The sequence below is a fragment of the Phytophthora ramorum genome (assembly GCF_020800215.1).
Source record: "Phytophthora ramorum isolate Pr-102 chromosome Unknown Phyram_PR-102_s0004, whole genome shotgun sequence".
Lineage (NCBI taxonomy): Eukaryota > Oomycota > Peronosporomycetes > Peronosporales > Peronosporaceae > Phytophthora > Phytophthora ramorum.
Window position 1 is genome coordinate 2069107 of NW_027150650.1, and position 25744 is coordinate 2094850.

Sequence of the window (25744 nt, forward strand, 5' to 3'; positions counted from 1 at the left end):
ACCCCCGCATTGGTGCTGCGTCTCAATACCTTTGGAGACACAGCTGCGGGTTCGAGGTGCTGAAGCGCGACTCGGTACCTCAATTCTTTTTTCATCTTTTCTTTTGGTTGCTTCCTTTGGCAACGGAGGTCTACCGGTCGCGCTCAATGCCACTGAGCTTTATCTGCTCAGGCAATTAACCGTTTTGGTTGTAAAGGGACACGTGTCAGCTTTTTGGGAATATTTTTTAATATTTGTTTTAGCAGCAAGGCATCATAGGCATTAAAGGGCCGTACAAACCCCGAGTTCGCGCGCAGACTGCACCAAACCAACGGTTTTCCACCGGTACCACTGCAAATGGCCACCGTCGAGCGGTCCTCACTTGTCACAATAGTGCCGACTCGTCCTTTTGATTGGAAAGTGTCCGCCACAGCCGTAACTGCTCAGAAACCCAAATAGCATGTTACCACACTATGGGCCGGTCCCATTACACGGCATCAAGCCCGGGGCTAGGATGGACGACCCGGCTAGGCCGGCTTTTATCGCCGTGTGTACCCATCCCAGTCCCCCGGATTGGTATGAGACTTCCCACTATGACGGCGGGCATAAATGGGCGCCTCAGCACCGCGGCTCCGAAGAGCAGGTTGGATGGCGGACTGTCTTGGAACGCATTTCGGGCGCCAGCTGCAATCTTTTTATCGGACCTCTAACCTGGAATTATGCTTCCCGGGGGTGAAGGGAGCCCCCCAAAATAGCATGTTCACCAGAAAGCCCGAAAATACGGGGTAACCGTCACGATTGCTTCGAGAGAGGTCGGCCTGGCTCGCTGGGCAGGGATGGGATCCTCTTGGGGGCTGGCTAGGCCGCATCAGTGTGGCCGTCATAGGGTACCCATCCCTCCATGCAGTTGTGCCCTTCCCACACAATGCACGGCTCCGGTTATCCTCCTTTAACACGCACGGTTACCCCTCGACTGCCCTGAAGGTACCAGTTATCCGCAACAGGCGGCACTCCCGAAATCGTTATGTATTAGAATTAAATAGGATTAATCTATACCTACCCTGCCTGCGGCGGGGATGACCTGCCTGCGAAGCTATCCCGCCCGGTCCTCCGTTGAGCTGGTCCGTCGCCGAAGCGCCGTTTTGAAAATGGAAATGAAAAGAAACGTTGTTGGAAGGCGGTTTATTTTGTCCAATCAGCAGTTGTTTTATTCCGCTAGTTCCGATGTGGTGTAGTCCACTCTACGCATTATAATAGCCAATCGCGCAGAGGCTCCACTATATAGTCAACGAGAGGCCTCGCATTATAATATTAGCGAATGGGGAGGCCGCCTTCGCTGCGCTCAGCAGCTATTTATAGCCAACGGAAAGTCCGGATTTGCGTTACGCTCGAGGTGTGTACGGAATGACGGACAGACGGACGGACAGGTTACTCTGTTACTTGTAGGAGACTAGCCGAGCGCCGCCCGCGTTGCGGGCGGTGGGTGCATGGTTGGTTGGTGCCCGTTCGCTCGCTCATCCAGCTCGCTTCACTACTATTTTTGCTATGACAGGCTTATGTTTTATATCAGTATATTATAAAGTAGACTTGAACCACAACCCTAAGCCCGCTACGGCTCGCAAGTTTCGCCTCCGCTTGTCTACCATGCACTGCTTGGTCCTGGATTTTCACCCGCGTGCTTCGCACACGGACTTCAAACCACAGGCGTACTCGCTGCGCTCGTCTCACGTGGTTCCCGTGCGTACGAACCCTGAGCCCGCTACGGCTCCCAAGCATCGCCTCCGCTTGTCTAGCATGCACTGCTTGGTCCTGGGTTTTCACCCGCGTGCTTCGCACACGGGCTTCAAACCGCAGGCGTACTCGCTGCGCTCGAGGGGGAATGGTGACTCCCAACAATTACCGCGCTATGCAAACCGACAAATGTATTCCTTTCGTAAAATATGCATTCACACAAAGTCGCTGCCTACGTCCTTTCGAACAGGTGGCGGTACACTATGCTCGCCGTGTACACTCCGTCTTCTTCCTCCCGCTCTGGATACTCAACCAATGCCTTGAATCTCGACCTCGACGTAACCCTTGACATGGCCACATACAGCTGACCGTGGGAAAAGCAAGGAGTCGCTAAGTACAGTCCCAGGTACTGCACAGTACCTTACCTCGCGGAATAGCTCCCGGACGGATCTCCTCGTCCTCATCTGGATCACCGGCGGGGTTGTCGATGAGCATGTCACGTGGAATCTTCATGTAGTCATTTCCCAGATCGTTGTGTACCTCGTGTCTCCCCTCTCCAACCTTCAGCAGGTACTCGGAAAACGCAGCCATTTCTGCAGCACTATCGGAGGTGGCAGCCGTGCGAACACGCATGTTCTCTGTCAGACGCACCTTCTGGGAAAGTGGCCACCGTTCGGATGACTTCAGGCAGGCGTCGATTGTCTCTGTAGCCGAGCCGCCCTTCACCACCTGGAGAATTTGCCTCCCTGAAACCTGAAACTCGACCACGTATGGGAATGAAAAGAAACGTTGTTAAAGGCGCTTTATTTTGTCCAATCAGCATCAGTGATTTCAGTCCGGTACTTCCGATGTGGTGTAGTCCACACTACGCATTATAATAGCCAATCGCTCGCACCCGTTGGAACAGCGCTAGTAGGCATTCGTTGTCCGACAGTACCAACCATTTGGCAAAGATCCAGCCAGACCCAAATGAGACCATACCCACAGACGACCCGCAAAAAATCTACCCCCAGATAGTTCCCTACCAGAAACCATACGCTCACAGTAACCCGCTACTAAAGCCTGTCTGACGCCCAACCTTCCCGGTGAGAAACATGGAATCAAGACGTGAAAGGAGATCGATAAGGTTGCGAACACGCAGGTTGGCAACCCGCGCATACCTTCTGTGGGTGTCGTTTGTAGGTGGGTTAGGAAGGCTTGGCGCGATACTGATAGCAGCACTGTGTGCAACTCGGTCGCTGTTGCTGGCTTTGCAGATGACTTTATGGATTGACATGTAGCGCGGCACGACGTGTATGGAAACATTTTCGTGCAAAATGGGAGGTACTCGAGGGAAACTGAGCAGGATGAAGACGACTTCAACCTGGACGAACTGCATGATGCTCTGGATAACATCGCGCTGATCGATGAGTAAGACTGGAGAGGAATAGGAACCATAACTTTTACTCAATAGGAGAGTAGCCTTTTGAGATTGGGGAGGGTACAATTAATTACTGCCCGGGGTACTGTTCGGGAATTTCCGTTACTACCGTCTTACCCCGCATAACAGCTCTAAACGAATAGAACTCTGCTCGTGTTCTATTCGTTTATAACGCCTATAAGCTATACATCGAACAAATTGCTGAAGTCTGAAGAAATGTGTGACGCAGTCGCCGTCAGCGGAAGGAATTGAGAGTATTGAGGTTTACCGGGTTGGTATCAGTTATTGACCGTGAACTGGTTAGCCTTAACGGGTCCAATCCGAATCTACGCCGATTACGCCAGCTGTGGGTACAAGATTGTAGGTACAAGATGGGCATTGACGTGGTACTCTCTGATAGGCTGAAGTAACTCAGTATCCAGTAAAGTATGAAGTAGTGTGTATCCAGTAGGTCTAGAGAAAGCGAGAAGGCTAGCGAGCTACAGACCTGAATCAATCATTTTCGAATCTTCGTTCTACCCCTCAAGTGGTCAAGTTTTTCCGCTCCGGTCTCGCCCAGAGTGTTACCCTTTCTCCGCTCCGTCAAGCTTCGGTGTCTGAGATCTATACCTTTCATCAGCAGCCATTGCCGCAAACTGCGACCAATCTGGTTAAACAATAAGTTTTCGTTTGCATGCCTACCAATATGTGTATAGCGCAAGACATCTAAGGATAAGATCAAGGACCTGAAACGTCCCATAATCATCAATTTGATTGGTCTAAATCATCAAGATCTGCTAACATCCAGTGTGGGATATGAAGTTTTGATGAAACTGTAACTTCGCGGATATTTTAGACAAGATTATAGGTAGAACAAATAGCAACTGGGGTTAGAGAATGTTAGGCATTTGGATAGGACACCAAGTGGTCTTCAGGGCATCCTTAAAAGCAAATAGCTAAATCTCAATCACTTCTCAATTTGCTTTCAAAGCAACAGCCCCTCTACCAACACCATCACCTGCCAATTCAAGGACCGCACACCAGACACGTCTGTCAAGATCTACCTCGGCGCAGACTGTTACAAAATGTGAGGTCGAGTCCTTTTTGTCTTTTTTTGGTAGCCTGCATGCTCCTTGTTCATACTGTTCCCACGTCACTGCTCAAATATAGAATTGCAATTGAAGTATGAGCAAACCTAGAACCCAAGAGCTTCTACTGAAGGGCTCTGATCTTCTGAAGATATTGGCTGGAGATCATTGTACCTCCCCGAATTCTGAAGCCTGTGTTCTATTAAGCAGGTGTTCAAATCGAAATTTTGAACATCAACCTGAGCGAAAAACGTTGTCTCTTTTGAACACATATGTCCAATATGCGGGGTAAAGCGGTAGGTACATCCTATCTTCACTTTTAGGGTTCGTTTGACGCGTGCCTAACAGTGGCTGGATAAGGCTTCACAAGCGATTCCATTTCTGAAATTCTCACAATATATCCAATCCCATTGCACATTCTTTTATTTACGTAAGGTATATATGGGGTATTCCAGCGAAACGTCGGCAAATTTGCGTATGATTTCCGGAATCGGCCTATCCCTCGCCTGTCTGTGACTGCTGCAGTCACTGCACTTTGTTATTGAACGGGCAGAAATCAAATCGTCCCGAGAAGTCGTAAGTGTCAGGAGCCGACGATAAGTTGCCACTCCGATTGGCCAAAACCACTTGATTAAATATATAAATACGTCTCGTGCTGATGGACGCTGCAGCGGAAGTGAAGGCAATCCGCGACGTCTGTATCTCTAACGAGACTAGAAAAAAGCACACTGGCAGCATCAAGGGTATCAAGAAGTGGATAAGAGGCGTGCATGCGTTGACGCTGGATGATGACGACACAACAAAGTATTTTTTTTTACGAAAATGGCGAGCTTAATCTGAACGAGTTCACACCATCGATGTTTATGTTTTTTTAGCCTACAAACGCACAACCGCCTAAGGCAGCAACCCTGAGTGGATATCGCAGCGCGATAAAGGAGCCGCTACCTGAAATCCGCGGTGAAACTCACGCGATTGAGCTATTCAACATCGGATAGGAGATACTGCAGTTAAAGCCAAGTCATCGTAAGCGCAGAACGAGCCAACTCAAACCTACGATAGTGCTGATGTTAATCTGCCTAAACGAAGGCATACGCCGCACGCGCTTATTTCCATTTAAGCGTCAAGGTTCCGCAGGATATAGTATTGCTGGTTGTTCGTCTACGGCAAGTACTGCTTTTATGGCAAATTGAATTGTGTCTTTCATTGCTCTGCTTGTCGTTTACTTCATTCAATCCTGTTTGCTCGTCTTCTACATGCGGTGGTCCTTGTGCTTGCAGGACATCGCCTTGGGCTGCTAAAATGTATGTCGATTGCTCCTCGTTGATTCCCAAGGCTGCAGCAATCGGCAGCATCACAAGTTGATGACCTGGTGATTGCTGTCGTTGTCGAGAATGCTGGTGGCTTTGGTCCGCAGCAGCACGGAGTGCTGGTGCTGATTGCTCGGTGATTGCTACACCTTGCAATGCTTCCGACGGACTACTCCGAAGCCGCCAAATAAATGTGGGTGGTCAACTGTGGGTGGTCAAATGAGTGATCATGCAGTGTGGTGCAAGAGGAACATGGCTGTAGGAATCACCATATCCTCCGAAGCCGCGGTAGTGATGACTCAACTACCAACGGCGGCAGAAACAGCAGCGGTGGCACCAACGACTGCAGTAGTAACGACACGACCACCTCCGCCGTCGTCAACACTGTCGCAGCTACAGCAGCGACAAGCTTTTCCCAGAAATCTTGCGCTCGAATGATTGCACGAAGGGAGAAACACGCACAGATGTGGCAGCACAGATTCACTACTCAATAACCACGAGGATAACAGCGTCCACGTACGATCTTGTCCGAAGACCACAGACTACCGGTAACACGAGCTCTCAAGTGATGTCAGCTCCTGCCATTCTGCAGCTAATATTAACTAATCGGAATGCGCCACTGAATCGTCGGCGTGAGGGACTTACGTTTTCCCAAGTCAATTTATTTCCGTTAACTTGTTTGTTAAAACGATACATTTACTGTTAAAGGGACGCCATACAAACTGCCAAGTTAACCGCCCTAAAAGGGTTCTTCAAGTCCTTTTCTTTTGCATAAGTTTGCAGACGTTACAGGGGTGAAAATATGGAAAGAGAGATCCCTTCAGTGACAAGGATACATCAGGTACCATTGTACGGTAAGTTTTTGATTGCCGGATGCATTGCAAAAATAGCAGCAAGTACAGTACCGTGGGGACCATCACTGGCGAAAAATTGCGGGAGTGCAGAGATAGTGTGAGACGATCCAGGACGAAGATGGCTCGAATGTCGACGCCTACGTGAGGAGAACGCGTAGGGCTTGCAGGTTAAATGTGGAGCACGAAGGCTTACGGAGCGTGTCTCCACTCGCTGCCAGCGGCACTCGGCAACTTCAACGCGATCATAAAAGATCTGCAGATCTGTAGATCGCAGGCGACTGATGAATGCGATCCTCGGTATAATTTCGCACTGCAAGAAGTTGCGCGCCACGCTCTATGGAGAGACGGAGCTGTACCAAGGTTACAAGCTGTAGTAGCTCGTGATGGAGATGGCGTGTTACCGTCATGAAATTCTGAGCCGACAGAGATCTATACAACGACGGCACGCCCAAGACCGACCGCCTCTTGCAGAAGGTGGTGCTCTTCGATCAAATCGCCAAGATATTCAGATTTCTGCACGGCCTGGGCATCATGCCCCACGACACATCATTGGAGATTGACCTGTTGAAGGTAGGTCAGGCCAAGATGTACAACTTTGACCAGAGCCCCGACGTCAACCAGTTCTAGGCCGACGTGGCGAGCAAGTTCTACTAGATGAAGCCCGAGGTGACGCAGTTTATAACCCTAAGTACTCCAACGTCTGGACGCTCGGCCTGCCACTGTTCGTGATGTTGACAGGCTTGTCACTCTTCGCTGACGTGGATAGGCACGCGCAGACCCAGTACGTGCGGCATGGGTAAGAAGGAGCTCTGCGGTTTAACGCAGCGGTTCATCAAGGCCACAATCGTGAGTTGTTATACACGCTAGGTGGGTCTGTTCTAGATTCAATCAGTGCTGATAATACCAAGGTGACAATCATCGCACAACGCTGACAATGACAGTGTTGGGAGGATGGTGAGCTGTGATGCCGTGACTGCCCACGATGGAGAAGACGTCGAATGTTGATTGTATTGTCCTTAGTAGTTGAAATCGCAACTAACCTTACTATTTAGCATCTTTGTTAACCCTCTGCTAATCCCAGCGCTCTTTCAAAACCTGATATTGGGCTTTATAAATTGCCGAGGTCCGGTTCAAGTTGTGTTGACTTTCCTGGCGTAGTTTCGTAGTCGACGATCCATCGTAGTGCGTGAATAAACCCGGACGTTGTCCTATCGGCGCTGAAGGTGAAAGTATCGTCGTTTTTTTTTGTTCTACTTCAGCAGGACTCAAAACTATTTGTAACTCTTTTCGACCACGATCGGCAGGCCACTTACGATAGCTTTTCTCATTCATCACCTCACATGCGTCCGTGGTTGCAGTGATATTTGATAGCTTTAGAATCATGTTGCACAGCGCTGTCTAGGAGTCTCTAAAATGGAATTCTCCTCAATGTGGTTTTGCAAACTAGCGAGGCCACGAAGTCGGACGTCTCAGAAAAACGGTGGACATGGTCCTTGCTTCGGCAGCTAGTACCGGTCCACTGCACCTCTGTGACCAATGGCACGCAAATATTGTCGGTATTTGTTTCGAACGCTATACTGCACCTGGTCACAACACCTATCAGGTACGTCGATCCGACATTTGGGTACACACTAAATAGCATCCACACCTCATCAGCTGGCGTAAATGCCACACTAACACCAATAAACATTTCAGCAGCTGCACAGGTCCTGCGGGCTAGCTCTTCTTTTATTGCTACAGCCTTGTCCTTCTTTTTACTACGCTTGCGAAGAGGGGATTTCTCTTATTACGTCGGCTTAGTCGCTTAATTCACGGTCCGTGTCGACCGGGAAGTGGAGAGTTTTAGCTTGGAGCTGCGTTGCTGTCTAGGTTTTGTTGCCACCGCCGACCTCGTAGTTAGCTGAATAACGCAGGGATCACTGGTGCTCATAATGCAGAGACGCCCTTTCCTCGGATATTTGCTGCCTAATTCAGGAAAGCACGCCTTGTATCACTATTTTTGCTAGTGTCCGAGACCAACCTAGCAGCATTTGTATAGCCCATTTTACTACAATAGCCACTGTCGCCAAAATCCTTGAGAAATCAACCCTCACGGGCAGGAAGTTTTAGCGATGCACATACATCGTGCTACCAGACATGGTGAATACACTTCTTATGCCGCGTACATTTGCGCTCAGTGCTACACTAGTTCTTACAGAGAAATAAATTGCATTACACTTTATGGTTCAGCAAATTGCTAGCTACCTGATAATGCGATGTTGGAAAAATTCTACATACAAACTGCTAGTATAGTGAAGTGAAGGTGCAACCCCAAAAGGCACTCCGACACCACTAAAAATAACAGCATAGCTTGGGCGAGTGGATTAGTTACCCGCGACCCTGATGAAGTTAAGCAGTAGTTCGCTCGGGCCATACCCGGGTGGGTGACCTTACCCAAAATAATGGGTCGGGAATCAAACAGGGTACTGGGAACGGGCACTGTTGGGTCTCTGGGATGGTTTGAAAGTCTGAAATTCGAAATGCTTGCGGTAAGATCCTTCGGGAGCTGTCGTGGGGGGAGTTTGTTACACACCGGCGTATATCGTGGATCCGCACACCTTACAATTCGAGCTTGCTCGGGTTCCACGTCCTGGCTCATGGCTGGCAAAGCGCGTAAACGGTAACAGCGGAGGGAGGCACCCGGGGATCTATGGCGGACCGGAATGTCTAACTCAACACGTTGTGCAAGTTGTAACACTGACGGAGTTAACTCCTGACCCCCAACGGTCGCGGTTGGCAAAATGAATTCGGCAAAAAAACCAAAAACCAAAAAATTCGGGAAGTGGCTTGGGCAGAGGCCTAAGCCAAAAGCAAATGCTCGAAAGAGCCTAACAGCTTATGGGGAAACCAGCTTTAAAAGTTTTTGGCTGTCGAAAACAGGAGGACCCATTTTTAGCCGTTGAAAACCAGAGCTAGCGCCCGTTGCAAGCCGAGTAAATCGGAGTTGCCCAAATTCAGCCGAAGGAGACTCGAATACCCATTCTGGCCAGTGGATCAGTGAGTGACAGCAGCGTGTTCGTGAGTATTCCAACTTAGAGGGAAGGATCATCATCGGGTGGAGCGTCGACTGGGACTTCGGCCGGGAGGCAGTCTGGTAGGGGGATCAGCTCGAGCAACGCCCGGAGCTGTTGCCTGTTAAACCCAGAATGGCTCAGCGAATTGTGCAGGAGATCTTGGTAGAAACGCTCAGTATGAAGCCGAATTACTGCCTTAACGTTAACTTGGACGTCAATAAGGTTGGCCTCAAACCCGTGGAAGCGGAGATCATTCCGGTGCATCCAGAGGCATCGAAAAATCGCCGCGCGCACAATGTGGAGCAGTACAAAAAGGCTGTAACCGTAGAGAGCTTTAGCTGTAGGCGTTGGTTCGAGCCTAAAAAATAGTAGGGAGTCCCATTCCAGTTTGGCCACGAAAAATCCTTGAAAGGCGGAAATCCACTCTGTCCAGACTTGGAGCGCGAACGAGCAGTACCAAAATAAATGCGGCGCTGTTTCCAGAACGCCACACTCGTGATGGCACAGGCTCTGAGCGTCGTGGTAGTGTTGAAGCCGATAGCCGAGATAGAGAGCATTATGCTGGAGCCGATAGAGTAAATCCGCGTACACAGGCAATAGATGCTTCCCCAGTTTGAGGTCCCGTTTCCACATTAAATCGGGAGGCCTCGCGTCTACGCCAAGTCGCGAAAGGGGCAGTTCCGGGATCACGTGGTTGACCAGAGCTTGGCGGATACGAACCACAGTAAGGTCCTCCAGTTCATAAGCGTCGAATACCCAGTCTTGATTAGCACTGTAGTATTGAGGGGCTTGAACGGGGCCTGGTGGCATCACAGCCAGGGAGTTAAGCAGTGTGGCGAGGTCGATGAAACCTTTACCGCCCAGGGGGGTTCGTATAGCGCGCTCCAGGAATTCCTCCTCCAGGAATTGAAGGGGGAAGACTTGTAGGAGTCAACAAGTATCCAAGATCTCACCGCGAAGCGAAACCTTGGGTTCTTGGTGGCGTGGGTACCTTGCGGAATCCCTGTCGGCTCGTTTGTCTTTGACGAAACGGCACTTCACCGAGCTTATGGCCTTGAAGTTGTGCCGAGCGTACGTCCACTTCAGGATGCACTCTCAACGACAGAATGGCAGAGTGTAGTCTGGATTTCACACCCAGAGTATCGGAAATTCAGGATGCACCTTTACCCAGGATGCACCCCAAACACCAATAGCCAACAAATACAGAGTTATATACAATACAAATAGCCGTCACTTATTCTTTTCGACCCTTGGACGGTGGGTCACTCGCTAGGCTCACTCGAGTCTTACAATTCAGACACCTAGTCAGTCTGAACACTCGTATAAAACGCGCACCACTCTCAATTAAGAGAGAAACTATCAAATACTATAGTCAGTCGATACACACAGCAGTTAAACTATCACTTCGGGGGACAACTGCTAGTCAGTCACCTCGAATAGCAAGGGAATATGAAATGGGCAAACACCAGCACGCTAGCGACCCAACTAGGATATGAAATAGGTGGGTCAACCCAGGGTGCCGGAGCGCCTCTGGTCACCACCTAACTGGACTTGATGTTATGAGGTGGAGATGCCACAGACGACCCGTCCTTAATGGTCGCAGCGCCCCTTGTTGTATCGCGGTCGTAGTCTCGGGTCCTCCGGATTTCCGTCGGCAGGCTTGGCCGAATTCACTTGCGCAGTACGGGGTAAAACAAACTCTGTTGTTGGCTGTAAGCCTTAAGCTATCAATTCTTTCTAGATCTCGGCTCTGGGTGATTTATCTTGATTTCACTATGTCTTGGGTCAAATTGTCTTTGCTTCAGTATGGTCTGGGTACATTGTCTTCGTAGCTTCAAAAGTGTCGACTCGACAGTTCTGTTGGGTTCCTTGGCGGTAGTTCAATTGCGTTTCACTTGATGACGTACCACTGTCTTCGAAGTGAAATAGTCAGTGGTCAACCGTCAAGATTCTGGTATTCTGGAGTCAGGATTTTGGAGTCAGGATTCAGGATTCAGGATGTACTTGACATCCAGACTCTTTGGGCTTCCAGCGCACGACTTGGGTGTTGGTAGTGGATGATCTTGGTTCAGTATCTTTAGTAGTCGCTCTGAACCACAGCAAGATGAGGTACAATCTGAGATACGTTCTCAACTGCACTTTCCGCCAGGCTTTAGGCACTCATCGTAAGGGAAAGTCCGGGGGCTGGACATAATGCGGGTTTGCAATCGTGGATTTGTACACATCCAGGATACACACTTCCAGCCAGTTGGGCCCATCTGTGGTTAGGCGTAAGATCTTTCCATAAATCAGTCGCACTCCATACATCACTCGTGTCGCACGGGTACAGCCGAGTCACATTCTCCATTTCATCCAATAGTATCCACGCTCGAAAGTTTAGACCAGAGTCACGACGGCGGTGCGTCACAGAAAAACCAGGAACACTTCGTGTCAACCGCCCCTCCTGGTCCAGATCCATCAGAGAGGAAATATCCCCGAGCTGGCGAATCATGGCCAGGACATTCAAACGGGAGCCAACCCAAGAAATCGAATCAAACGCTGCCGTTGCACTCTGCCGTCTGCCAGAATTCAGCACATTGCCGTACCCTGTCTCTCCAACGGTCGGTCACGATCCATCTTCAATGTTCTCCTCCCGGATACCACAGCATTCACGTGCAATACGCGGTCATATCGCGATTTCTCAACTGGTCAACATGGCGGAGACCGGCAACGCCCCGGCCCCAGCGACTTCCTCGACGCCAGCGGCTAGCGGCGACAGCACACAGCCTCCTCCGGATTCTGCTTCCCCTCCAGACACCGGCGACGTCGAGAAGCGCCCCCCAGAAGACTCGAGCCAGCCTTCAAGCGGCGAGTCACAGGCGATCATCCTGCGTCAGCCTGATGGTGACGACAGCGCCGAGAACGCCCCCGACGAGAGCAAAGACACTGGTGGTGGTGGCGTCAGCCCCATTCCAATGGGCGAGGGTGTCGTGTTGCCTTCCTTCTCGCGGCCACGCTACGTGCGGATGGAAGATGTTGACGCGCTGTTTTACAAGGGCGTCCTGTCACAGCAAACCGTTCGGCCCGAGACTTTTGCGCCTCCTGACTCTTCGGCGCGCTGGACCTTGCCTTCTCTGCCAGACACTGGCACCAAGACGTACTTGGTGGGGGTTCCAGCCACGGTGGACGACACGCGCGGCGGCGGCTTCACGATGAATGGATACGGGGGCACTACAGCATTGATCGGCTTCGAAGAGATGAACGCGGACGACAATTCTGAATTCGAGCGTCTGTTTGACATGAATGCCCGTCAGTACCTCCTGCAAGCGCGACAAGATCCGCTCCGGCTGGATGCCTTGACCTCCAGTCTGGACGACATTGGCACGCGACGTGAATTCGCCTCGATCCTGACTCACTTTCCTCCGGATCAACTCGCCTCACGTGTCTTCCGCACTTCGATGTATTTGCGTCTTGTTCTGGGTGAACACCGTCGACTTCGGGCGCAGATTGAGCGTGGTCAGGAAGCCGCGATTAAAGACGCTCTGGAGTTCAAGCGCATCAATGGTGACCTTCGTCGTGAATGGAAGTTCGTCTGCGCACACTGGCACCAAGAGGTGACTTCTGCACTTGCCAAGGCTAACGAAATCAAGGCCTCTGACCAAGACGAAGTCCAGGCGTTGAAGTCTCGATACCAAGACCAAATCGACGCGCTTGAGGCTGAGAAGTCCGAGTTGAAGGCCCGTGTCGACGACGCAGAGACTCAAGTTGGCATCCTGAAGAAGCGTCTGGACGATAGTACCATGGATCCTTGGACGCTGTCCGCCTTCATGCAGAAACACGCTGACGTCTCCGGCAACTGGGATCGGCTGCATGACTTGTTTGTGCACTGCGTGAATGGCTGCGTTCCTCCGTCTGCTTGGGACACCGTCGTCAACATCACGGCTATGGATCAACGCAAGGCTCCAATTCCAACGTTTCCTGCGTCTCGTCTGGCTGTTCCAGTTCCCAAGCCTCCGATTTCGAATCCTGTCATTCTGGACTTAACCAGTCCATCTGGCATTCAGGAGTCCAAGCCGCATTCTGGTGACAAGTCTTCGCAGAAGTCGCCTACTCCAAAGTCACTCAAGAAGACCAAGTCTCCCAAAGTCCAGAGGCGACCATCGACTCATCACCCAGGCCGCGACTCAGTGCGCAAGGCCGGTGAGAAGACCACCATTTCCAAGGAGGCTGCATGCAAGATGCTTCCTGGGCGTGTCGTCTGGAAAGAAGTGCGTCCTGACGTTCGGCAGATTATCCTGGCTGGAATCAAGTATGAAACGGCAATGAGGCGTCTTGACCAAGACAAGCCGGCACACGGGTTCTTTCGGCAGCCGCAACTGGTCAAGATGTTGGTCAGCATGATGTACTGGCGTCGTCTGGACTTGACCCCATGGGCCAGGTATGTGCCAACGACGTATTACAAGATGGCAGATGAGCGCCTGGATCGCAAGCTGCGCCGCGGGGAAGTGCCTCCGTCTTGGGGTAACCTGGATGACCACACCATCGTGTATCCTGATTCCGAGACAGAGTCCGTGGTCGACGACAAGGAACTTGATCCAGACTACGCGCCTCCGGCACAAGAAGTGGAAGATGATGACGATTCGGAGTCCAGTTCCAGCGAGAGTGAAGAAGAAGACCCGGAACCCAAGAGGTCCAAGAAGTCGGGTGCTGAGTCTGGATCCAAGCGCCCACACATCAGCTCCAGTGATGACTCGGATGAAGCGCCGGCCACCTCCAGACGCAAGGACCACAAGCGTCTTCGTCTGGACTCACGTTCTGGACACAAGTCAAAGTCAAAGGCCAAGAAGTCGCTCAAGTCATCTGGCAACCGCCCCTCTCGTCACCGGTCTCGTTTGGCTCGCAGGGAGTACGACTCGTTGACAGCGGCAGAATTGATGACTATCGAAACGCCTGACGATGATGAAACATCCTGGAGACACCTTGGCATCTTGGTCCAGTATGTCAGCACGTCCAGAAACTCGTCGGGTCAGGACCCAGGTTTTCCAGATTACGAGGTGCACAAGTACGCAAGCGACTTGGCCAAGAAGCGTTGGGATTCTGACGCATACGTCGAATTGGAAAAGTCGGAACCCTGGACCGTCATGTTCGAAGGTCGCTACCGAGTTCTGTTCTTCCATCGTCGCAGCACGCTGTCTCTGGATACTCTCAAGATGTTGGGAGAGATCGTGAAGTTCATGCACACAAACGCACGTGCATTCTGGGAGTGTGGACACTGGGTGACAATTGACCAAGAAGCTGATGACTTGTCTCTCGCTATCCACAGTGGACGTGTCACTCGCCGTAACGCTCTGCGTCGCCGCTACCAGAGCCTCGTGAAGCGGGCACTTGCTACTCCTGGATTCGTGAAGACGTTGCTGTATGAGCCTGGATTATGGAAGCTACCAGACCGATGTTGCGCCTGGATTTGGCAAGACCCGCGAGTCGAGAAATTAGGCGGTCCTAAGTGTGATGACTTGGAAATCCAGCTTGCGGAGACTGACTTGCGAGAACCTGCTCGTACGCAGTGGAACACTGCATCCAGCAAGTCTGAATGGCTCCAGTATGTTCCCACGGAATTGAAGGCACGTATGCTGTCGGCTTCGGAGCGCAAGGAGAACCTCATTTGCACCAAGTGAGCGAGTGGCTCCAACATCCTGGATTTTAGTCCTTGTCTTTTGCATTCAGTAAGTGTTTCCACTTAATACAATCCAGGTCTTTTCATTTACTTCAGCCCTCTCACAATCACACTCGTAATTCCATTCTCTTCACCTTGCTTTCGAAATCACTTGGTCAAGGTCGCAGTCCATAACATCATACATGATAAAATTCAATCAAAGTCACTTTCATCCCCAGACTTGTTCACTTTTGACGATCTGAATCCAAAATGCGTTCATTGCCAGACTTCAGCATTTGAAGGTCCGGGTGTTGGCATCTTGGGCAATTTCTTGCATCCAAGGTACTAGTTCCTTGGATGATCATCTCCAGCTTGCATAGCCTGGAAACGGGCTCTTGCGCGCGCACCTTGGTTGAACTCGTATAATAGAGCACCACAGTTAAGCCTCGACACAGGTAACCATTCCGTTTCATCGTAGCCCTTCCATTTCACAAGGTATTCGCGAGAGCGCTATGATGTCCGAGTCCTCTTAGTCCAGCGTAAATCTAGGACTCGCTCGACTTCGTACTCGTCATTCTCGACGTCAGGTTCCCAGCTGTCTTCTGATAGCAAAGCTGCGTCGAAGTCGTCATCTTCCTCCACGTCAATTTCCACAGCAGGTCGCTTTGGGAACAGTGCTCTTGGTTTTAGTCGACTCACATGCACCCAGGGATTAACACGATATCCTGCGTTCCCAATCCTGAATTTCACTCTGAAGTCGTCGTATATTTCCTGGGTACGGAATGGACCATGCCACATGTGAGCTAGTTTCCAGCTGAGTCCGGGCTGCACCTTCGGTATATACAACCAGACAGCATCGCCCACAGCGAAGCCAGCTCTCAAACGTTCGGACAGTTCCTTCCACTTCCTGGTCTGCTCAGCAGAACACGTGCGTTTAGCCTTCTTTTGCAGGTCTTTGGCACAAGCCTAAGCGTGGCTGTAATCCGCTGCAACTTCCGACGCCAGTCATACGCAGTGCGTTCCTGGACGCTCGACGGCTTGGGTCCTAGCATAGCAGACACCGTACCGTGTGCGTCCCAGCCGTGCACCAGGAAGAAGGGGGTATCCAGTCTCGTTGCATCGAGTGACGAATTGAGAGCGAACATCAGTCGCTCTGCGTGGTCATCCCAGTCACTCTGGTCGGCTTCCGCAACGTACGCGTGAATGCTTTGCACCACAATCTGCACAGATCTCTCCTGCTGGCCGTTGGCTTGAGGACGATACGCCAGAGTGGCTCGCTGTTTGCTACCCAGGAGTTCTCAGAATCGCGTGAAGACCTCACTCATGAATCTTGGATCCTGGTCATGTCTTATCATAGAACTCGCTCCAAACCTCCTGAATACGCATTCTTCATAGACTTCAGCGACATCTTGGGCCGTCGTAGAACTCATGGGTTACACTTCACGAACCCTGAAAACATGTCCTGGAATAGAAGCAAAAAGGTGTTTCTGCGGTCCGACTTAGGCATGTGCGTCACGAAATCCATGGACACAACCTCGAACGGTCGTCTGGGCTCAATGTTTCCAGGCGAAGTTCCAGGATTTGGAGGACGCCCCTTACTGCTGGCGCAATCTACACATTCCTTGACGAATTTCTCGACATCGGCATACATACCGGACCAGTAGAATTCAGAACGAAGCTTCTCATACGTCCGCGTGATCCCTTGGTGTCCACCTTGGAAATCCTCGTGTGCGTAGTGCAGCATGTCAGAATGTAGACTCCTTGGCACGACTAGTCTGAGTTCGTCGACCATGTCACGTGGGCGATCTCTGGTAGACCGACTCAGGCGGTAGATGACTTCCCGAGAGTCAAGCACGAAATCCTCGGCGACTTTGGCAAGCTTCCTGGTTTGGGCGTGTGACATCTCTGTTACATCACCCTTCAGGAAATTCTTGAGTTGCATCAGGAAAGCGTCGTTGTCTTGATGCAGCTTAATACGTCGCCATCGTTCCGCTTGGTACTCGATCGGGCCCATCACATCGCCTTGGTCTGGTTCATCCTGAGCTCGTGCACGAGTTACGGCAACAAGCACCTTGGCGGCCAGTGGCAGAGGTGCGGACTCTGGTCCAGGGAGATTCGTGGAATCAGCATCCTGGCCATTGTCGTCCTGCACTCCCGCATTCAGGGTTTGAGCGGGTTTCATCAGCTTCTCGTGGATCTTGGACACCAATTGCAAGTGTGTCAGCTCGTCCTCGTCCTCAACCTTCCAAGACTCGTCAAGCAGTAGCGTCTTAGATGTCAAGTAGTCTGCCGCCTGGTTGAATTCACGCTTAACGTGCACCAGTCTGACAGACTTGAATCTTGGTCTCAGAGCTTCATACTCGGCTAGTTTCCTTTGTAGGTTTGGTTGGTGACAATTGATCAAGCCTTGTGCTTGTTGGATGATGATCCTGGAATCGCCGACCACAACGATCTCCTGGATGTCATGTTCTAACACCATGTTCAATTCCTTGAGCAGCCCGTTGTATTCAGCATCATTCACGGTCACATCTTCCAAAACAAATCCTTGTGCATCTAGGACCTTCCATCCAGGGAGCTGCCACATAATACATCCGCAACTACCACGGCGTGTAGACGTCTTGGCTGCACCGTCGAAACTCAAGATGTGGCCTTCAAAGTCAGCACCCACCAACTCCAGACTAATGGGAATTTTTGGTGCGACTCGACCTTTGGCCGGGATCAAATTCTCCGCGACTTCGTCCAGCTGTTCTCTAGGTGTGATTCCTGCATCTAGGAGGGCAGGTAGTCCGCCTTCATCACATTGCACTCTGCGGATCTCCAGATTCCAGTGTGACAGGATTACACCCCACTTGACGTTTTTACCGTCTGGCGACTTGGATGTCAGTAGCCACTTCAGCACAGAATATCGGGTGTATACTACGATCTTTGGACTGTGTTCCACCAGATTCCTGAACACTTCTCGGACTCGCATGATTGAAATCACTTCCTTCTCGGCGAGCTGGTATCTCAGCTCAGCGTCGTTCAGGACGCGCCCCGTGAAGCGAACCGGATGAATGACTCCGTCGTACTCTTGGCCTAGTACCGCAGACGCTGCCCACTGATTAGCATGCGTGATGATCACAAATGGTCGTATGCGGTCAGGATGCCGCAGTTGTGGAGTCGATACAATCTTGCGTATGCGGTCAGGATGCCGCAGTTGTGGAGTCGATACAATCTTGCGCTTCAGGATCTCAAACGCTTCCTTGGCTCTCGACAAGTCTCGTCCAGCACGTATCTGTTCGTCCGTCAGCTCATATAGGACAGCGGCGATCACGGGGAGGTCTTCGATAAACTTATTATAGTAATTCAGACTTCCCATGAAAGACTGCACTCCCTTGAGTGTCTTCGGGAACGGCAAATCCTGGACTCCCTTCGCAATCTTTGGCTTCGCCCGGATACCTTCAGCACTAATTTCGTGCGAGAGGTACGGGATGGACAACTTGCCAAATTCGCTCTTGGGTAGACTTACAGAGATATTCCAATAGCGTAACCGAAACAGTAAAGCGTTCAAGTCTTCACACAGGTGATCCCATGTTGGTGCACCATGAGCGATGTCGTCAATGTACGAGCTGCGCCCGAGCACAGGGCCCATCTGAGGTGGGGCTGGGATGTTACGCTGGAAGACTGTCATCTTATCCGTCAAGATCGAGAAATCCTCCTCAGTACTATCAGGACTCCTGGGTTCCAGAGGATTAAGTTTCAGGAAATCAAGTACGTCAGGGTCCACCTTTGCTTCTTCCTCAGAATCCAGGCGAACGAATCCCCACAGACAGTTGTTGATGACTGCTTGATAAATGAGTGGGGCGTTCTTTAGGCCGAACGGCATCCGGATCCATTGGAAATGCCCAAACGGACACACAAATGCAGAGATCAGTTTGGCTCGCTCGGTCATTAGGACAGCCCAGAATCCACTTGCCATATCCAGACTCATAAACCACATGGCCGATTCAAAACCAATCAGCAAGTCGTCAATGAGTGGCAGAGGGTAGTGCAGTAACTTGATAAACTCATTCACCACACGATAGTCGATGCACATCCTGATGTCAATCCCATTCTTCTTCAGAACGATCACAATCGGTGATGCCCACTGCGATTCAGAATGCTCGATGAGTCCGGTTTCCAAGAGTTTCTTCAAGAGTTCGTACACCTTGAGCATCAAGTGAGGCGCGATGGATATCGGTCGCTGAGCAACAGGTCTCGCATCGCCGACGTCCAAGTCACAGACCACTCCGCGAGCAGGTGCAGGAGCAGCATTACCGTCACCAAGGAAGATCTTACGATGCTGCTTCAGGATTCGTCTCAACTTGTCGACCATCTCAGGCGTGGACTTCACTGGATCACCAACATCTGCCTCCTCGATATTGCATTCTGGAGACAGGTCTTGCAAGTCAGGAAGTAAGGCCAGTTGGTCGCGTAACTGAGACAGGATTTCGCTGCCTTCGCGCATATAAACTGCTGGCTCTAAGTCAAGCTCTTCAACAGTAACTCGCATACAGCGGTCATACTCCTTCTTGAGCTTGTCCATAGGCGTTCCAGTCATGACTGCCACCGGCAAATCCAGGGAGTCTCTAGCATCTAGGTTGTTGCAACCTTTTGAACCGTGATCCAAGTTTTCATTATCCATTGCGACTTCTGATGTCGTGCATTCTGGGTCATTCTCACCACAGGGCACGGCCTCCATAATGCCGTCACTGGAACCATCAACAAGGTCACTGGCCTCCACTCCAACACTGCGCATGAGAACAATGTCCTCTTCAGGATCGTCTTCAGTTTGGGTAGCGGCGTCCCGGGTGAAACGCACTCGACGCGTGCCTGACTCAGGGTGTAACCTCACCATCTGCACTCTGTTCGAACCATCCTTCGGTCGCGTCAGCAACTTTGTTGGCCACTTGTACTTTGGAGTGTTGGTGTTGGGGTACGGCGAGTCAAACGCTTCCCGGATTTCGGCCAGACGTTTAGCACGAATCTTGGCATCCCGCGACGAAACAATTTCCTGAATGAGACTTTGCCACTCACGATACGCTGGAGATCCAGGCCGCACAAATCGACCGGCTTGTGGAAAGGACCCGTACTCCACAATCCTGGCTAAAGGCATCTTGTCATCGATCCAGAGTATTTTGGTCGAAACATTTACCACTCGCACAGCAATAGGCCAGGATTTCGCAGCGTAGATAATCTGCGTTACCCATTGATCACCACGTCCAGCCCACACAACCGTAGATTGTGGGTTAGCCTGACCATACTGGATACGTACAACTGAATCTTCACCAGGGCGTAAGTACATGTAACGTTGAGCATGTATTGGTAAATCCACACCCAATCGCCGTTGTGACGACCACCCGCACATCACGATCGTTTCTTCGTCAGGAAGCGTGACTAGTCCTTCACGAACACTAATCCGAATCCCAGCCGCATACATGAAACCAACTCCAAGAAGCACATCAATCCCTTCACCGATATTCGCAATCCAGACATCCAAGATGTACACCACTCTCGGACCGAGAGTAATCTTCACCTGGGCACTAGCAGAAATGTACGTCGGCACTCCTCCCATTCCAGACACCTTCGTTTGTTTGTGCGTCCGGAGCTTGAGTCCTAACTTACGCGCTAAGTCAAGACTCACAATGCTCACGGTCGCCCCGGTATCCAGGAGAATCTTCGTCCGGTAGTCGTTCACTGCACCGTGCACCATCACTACATCACGCTTCTTCAACTCCAGACTGTGTTCTTCCCACCAACCATACCGTTGTCCAGGATAAAGCCTGTACTCCACGATTTCATCAGTGGTATCAGGATCCATGTAGTCTGGATTCGGTTGGTTAGGATGTAAAGTCGGATCTTGAGCCAAAGTTGTCATGCATTGTTGGTTATCTTGGGATCTTCTTCTCAGCTCTGGGCCTACAAACACTAGGACACACAATTCTGGGGCCTTCCTCTGCCCGACGCGTACTGGATCCCCATCCAGCGGGCTTAGAGGTTTAACGGCTTCCCAGTACTGGCCTCGCCATCCAGGAGTTTATCCAGGATGTGGCTTGGCAGGTCCTTGAGTGCGCCTTGGCGAGCGAGCTTCTTTAGGTCTTCCAACGCTTTCCAATCTTCACACGGCTTTCCTTGATGCAGCTTGCCGCAGTTGTCGCATGGTTGCGCGCGGCACATGTGAGTCGGGTGTCCCAATTCTTGACAGCGATCACACTTGATATCTTTCCAGCAGCTCTCCTCAGGATGTCCCCACTTGTGGCACTTCTCGCAATACTTGTCCCAGTTCGGGTTCTCGCGACGTCCTGAGTTCGGCACGGGATTGCCATGAGGCGCGTGTCCAGGTGGTCTCCAACCCATATTATCCATCACACGGTACACCTCGTTCGTGAGCGTCTGTGTCCACTCTGCACCAGAAGGACCAGCATTCAAGGCGCCTCCATCGTCTCTGGTGTCTTGGCTTCCAGGATCCACTCCTTGGGCTGACACTCCGGATTCCTCCACAGCATCCTGCATTCGGGGTAGCTCTTCTGGATACTCACTCATCTTCACGCCAAAGTCGGCGTTCTGGGTGAGATACGCACGCTCAAAGCGCTTGGGGCGAGGCCGTCCTGGATTCGGAAGATTTCCAGCGCGGAAGTCACGATTCCTGGACGTAGCAGCATCACGCTCGTTCTGGGTCCACACCTCTTCATCCTGCTCCAAAGCATACTCCAAGTCAGAAATACTCTTGAAACGTTGGCCTTGCAGGGACGTCTTCAGGCGTGTCTCCTTCAGCTTAGTGATGAACCGGCGGATGTGCTTCTCCAGACGCTTGGTTGACTTCCTGAAGTCAATGTCAGCCTTGCCTGCAGCAGAATTCAGGCGATAGAAGAAATCTAGGGCACTTTCAGAAGATCGCATCTCCATCGTGTAATACCGTTCAGAGTACGACGCGCGGGCCTTGCAATACTTCTTCCGGAATGCCGTCGCCAGCTCCTTCCAATCTCGCTGCGTGTGTTTCGGCAGTTGGTTGAACCAATCACGCGCTGCTCCGGACAGCTTCAGCTTGAGTTCCTGGATTCGCATCTTGTTCGACCAGGCACCTTGGGCAGCCAGGTTAGCAAACTGCTCCCACCAGTGCACACGCTCCCTGATCGCGGCCTTAGTGTCGAACTCGCTCAACGTGTGCGAGTTGATATACGGCCGGAATGTCAGCAACGTAGTCCCTTCTGGTGTCTTCGCCGCGGTCAGGTTACTATCCGCATCTTGCCCGAAGTCGTAGTCGGACTCACTTGAGCTAGAATCCTCGCTGGTCGAGTCGCCACTTGGGTCCGGATCCGCTGGTGGGCTAGCGTCCTGACGCTTCTCCTTCTTGGGCGGCTTCCTCTTGTCGTCGGAGCGCCTGGAGCCAGAATGCGGAGTTTGCTCTGCACTGGATGCACCTTGCGCCCTGGATGTCCCCTGTGTCCTGGATGCGGACTGCGCCCTAGATACGAACGTCCTTGTTGTCGCCCCTTGCGTCGCCTGGACACTTTGCGCCGCCGCGGCGTCTTCAGCACCATTATCCCTCTTCACATGCTTCTCTTGGTTCTGCGGGAATGGCCGCTGGACAGTCGCGAGCAATTGTGCGGCTGCGACTTCGGTCATGTTCTTTGAACCCAGATTTCCATCTCCCTGATTTGCGACATTTGCGACATGTCTGATGACGCCACTGATTTCTGGATACACCGTTGCTGAATCAGGGGGAGGGGACCCTTCAATCTTGACTTGGGTTGCTGAATGAGGGGGATGAGTTGCACGAAATGCTTGAACTTGGGCCAAGGTTGCACGAAGGTCGCGCAACTGCCCAGCTTGAAACTTCTGCATATTTTTGGAAGTCTCACGTTCTTGTCCCAGTGCAGCCTCTGCATCCTGGACTTTCTGCCTCAGGCTCTCCATTTCCGACATTTGCTCCCGCTGCACACCTTCATCCCAACGCGCGCGTTCCGCGTCAATCTCCGCTTGCATGCGCTCAGCGTAGGCAGCACCCAGACGTTCCTGCTCCAGGACATCAGCCCGCGCTGCATCCTGGGCGGATTCCTGAGCTCGTCGTTCATCCTGGGTCTGGCGCGCTTCCAAGTCCTGCGCACGGCGTTCAGCTTCGAGACGAGCAGTCTCAGCACGTACAAGTCGGTCCGTGAGTTCTTGGACATGTCGGCGTGCATCCAGATCGCGTTGGTCTCTACGTCGCTCTCGCTCCATGGCTTCCAAGCGTTCTCTGGCGAGAAATTCCTTCTGCTCATTCTCCATTCGGGCCTGCCACTCTTGCTGATGTCGCAAGACGTTCAACTCGATTTGGGCTGGCCCAGAGCTGACGGACGACGCTGATCTGGAATGCCGAGATGATTTCCTGGAGGAACGACTGGATACCGACGGTAACTTGGATCTCGACGAGTGTCGTGAACGCGTGTCACCCTTCGAGCTCCGATGTCTGCTTCGCCGCTCACTGCCAGAGTCTTCTTCATCAGGATTCACTGCCGCACCTCTGGATGTCACTGATGGTATCCTGGGTTCAGCGTGCGGCTTGGACATGGCAGGCTGGATAGCTTGCTCAGGCTCAGCCATCACGACGTCATCCTGGTTAACAAGAGCGGGGCGAGGTGGAAGCACTGTTCTGGTTACGTAGAACCCCATCGAAGCGTCAGCAGCGGCAACGCCGCCTCCACCTTGGGCTACGAGTGCTAAAGCACCACCTCCAGCGTACGGCATGTGTGACGACGCGCTCCGACCGGTCGACATCAATGATGAAGACGATGAACTCCCTCGTGAAGTCTGCGCCCCTGACGTTACACTCTCATCCGAAGATCTTGAGGTGCCAATGACGCTAGGTAGCGTGGCAGAGACTGTGTCCATGGCCTCAGCATCCTGACTCTCGGCGTCCTGGGTTATGACATCCTGGACACTCGAATCTTGACGCGATTGACTCGTCGAAGATTGGTACACTGGCAATGAAGACAGCGACGGAGTGGACAGTGCGGACGGAGTCGAAGGTACCAGCGGTCGCGGTGGTCGATGCTGGGAGCGCTTCAACCGAGGCTCGCTGTCGCTTGATCCCCGAGGACTCCTGGTTACCCTGAGTCCGGTAGCCCTGAATCTCAAGACAAACTCTCGTCCAAGCACATCCGTGTCGTAGTCAGTCATCAATAGATCGCCTTGTGCATCTTGAGTGTGATACTCCAGTCTTGGCGATTGCTCTTGAATCCTGGATGCAGGTTTCTCCTCAAGAAAGGGAATCACCTTGAAGCGCACTCCAGCGATGACTTGCCTCCATTCCATGAGTTCAACAGCAAGGCACGCCTGAACTTCACTCGTCACACTGCGTACCAAGTCATCCGGAATCCTGGACACATGCGTCTTGGACCATTCAGGAATCAAGTTAGAGAACTCGAAACCAGCTTCAAAGAGCAGTGTCTGCAGGACGACGACACATTCGCGTGACGTCAACATCGTCGGCGGGATCTGGATCGCGGTGAGATCTTGGGCCGTGCCAACACCCCAGCGGACAGGATTCACTTCGGAGATCCAGGCGTCATCTTGACTTTCCATCGAAAAACGCCACTTGAAGTAGTCTCCCGTCGCCAACGCCGCTTCGAAGTACGTGTTGACATCCGGCCTCGGTGTCGGCCACGCAAAATCCACATTCGGAGGTGCAATTCGTCCAGAATGCAACTCCTCCCAACGTCGAACTTCCCGGCGAACGTACATCACTGCGCGCTCGCCATCCAGCACCACGTCTTCTGCCACGGCCGCCAGAGCTCCAGAACTCACACCTTGAGCATCAGTCCGCGACTCCAACTTGGGCAAGACGTCAGGATTTGGCGCAGGAGCCTCCAATGCGAGTGGTGGCGAGTCAGGATACACAGCTGCATCCTGGGTCTTCTCCTCCTCCTTCACGCGTACGGACTCCCGCTTCACTTCCACGACATCATCCGAAGCTGACGACTCAGAAACCAAGTCAACCACCTCCGGGGGCTCAACCAATTCGACGCCTCCCTCAGACGCCTGAGCACCACCTTCGCGGGTGTGCTCCTCCGGGACGACAGGCATCCCCAATCCTCGACTCACGTTTGTCGAACCTCGCATCCTGGACGAATCTTGGTCATCCTGGGTTTGCGGTTCAGCAACCGGTTGATCTTGAACTGGAGACACCGCGGCGTCCCCACCTTGCGCTGCCTCGCTCTCGCGAGCAGCCTTCCGCGCAGCCCGAGCCTCTCTGGAAATGGTGTCCAGATCCTTGTGCTCCTCCGCCGGCAATCCTTGCACACGACGCGACTGACGTGACGCCTCACCGCGTCCGCTACCTCCGCGTCCAGCCTTCTTCGGCCCTCGTCCTTCCGGCATTCTGAATGAATCCAGACGTTGACGGGCACTCAGCTGTTCTTCAACACTTGGGCTCGTTGAAATCCTCGATAATCAAATCCGGGCACGCGCACCAGCTGTGGCGAGGTCGATGAAACCTTTACCGCCCAGGGGGGTTCGTATAGCGCGCTCCAGGAATTCCTCCTCCAGGAATTGAAGGGGGAAGACTTGTAGGAGTCAACAAGTATCCAAGATCTCACCGCGAAGCGAAACCTTGGGTTCTTGGTGGCGTGGGTACCTTGCGGAATCCCTGTCGGCTCGTTTGTCTTTGACGAAACGGCACTTCACCGAGCTTATGGCCTTGAA

At 52.1% G+C, this 25744-nt stretch overlaps 1 protein-coding gene across 1 annotated transcript; it reads left to right on the forward strand.

Moving 5' to 3' along the window:
- Positions 1–12104: 12104 nt before the first annotated feature.
- On the forward strand, positions 12105–13669 carry KRP23_5202 (uncharacterized protein; the record flags this gene model as incomplete). Its single annotated transcript, XM_067890247.1, has 2 exons — positions 12105–12703; positions 13657–13669. 2 exons carry the CDS (start codon positions 12105–12107, stop codon positions 13667–13669), a joined length of 612 nt encoding a protein of 203 aa, XP_067746807.1.
- Between the last annotated feature and the right edge of the window lie 12075 nt (positions 13670–25744).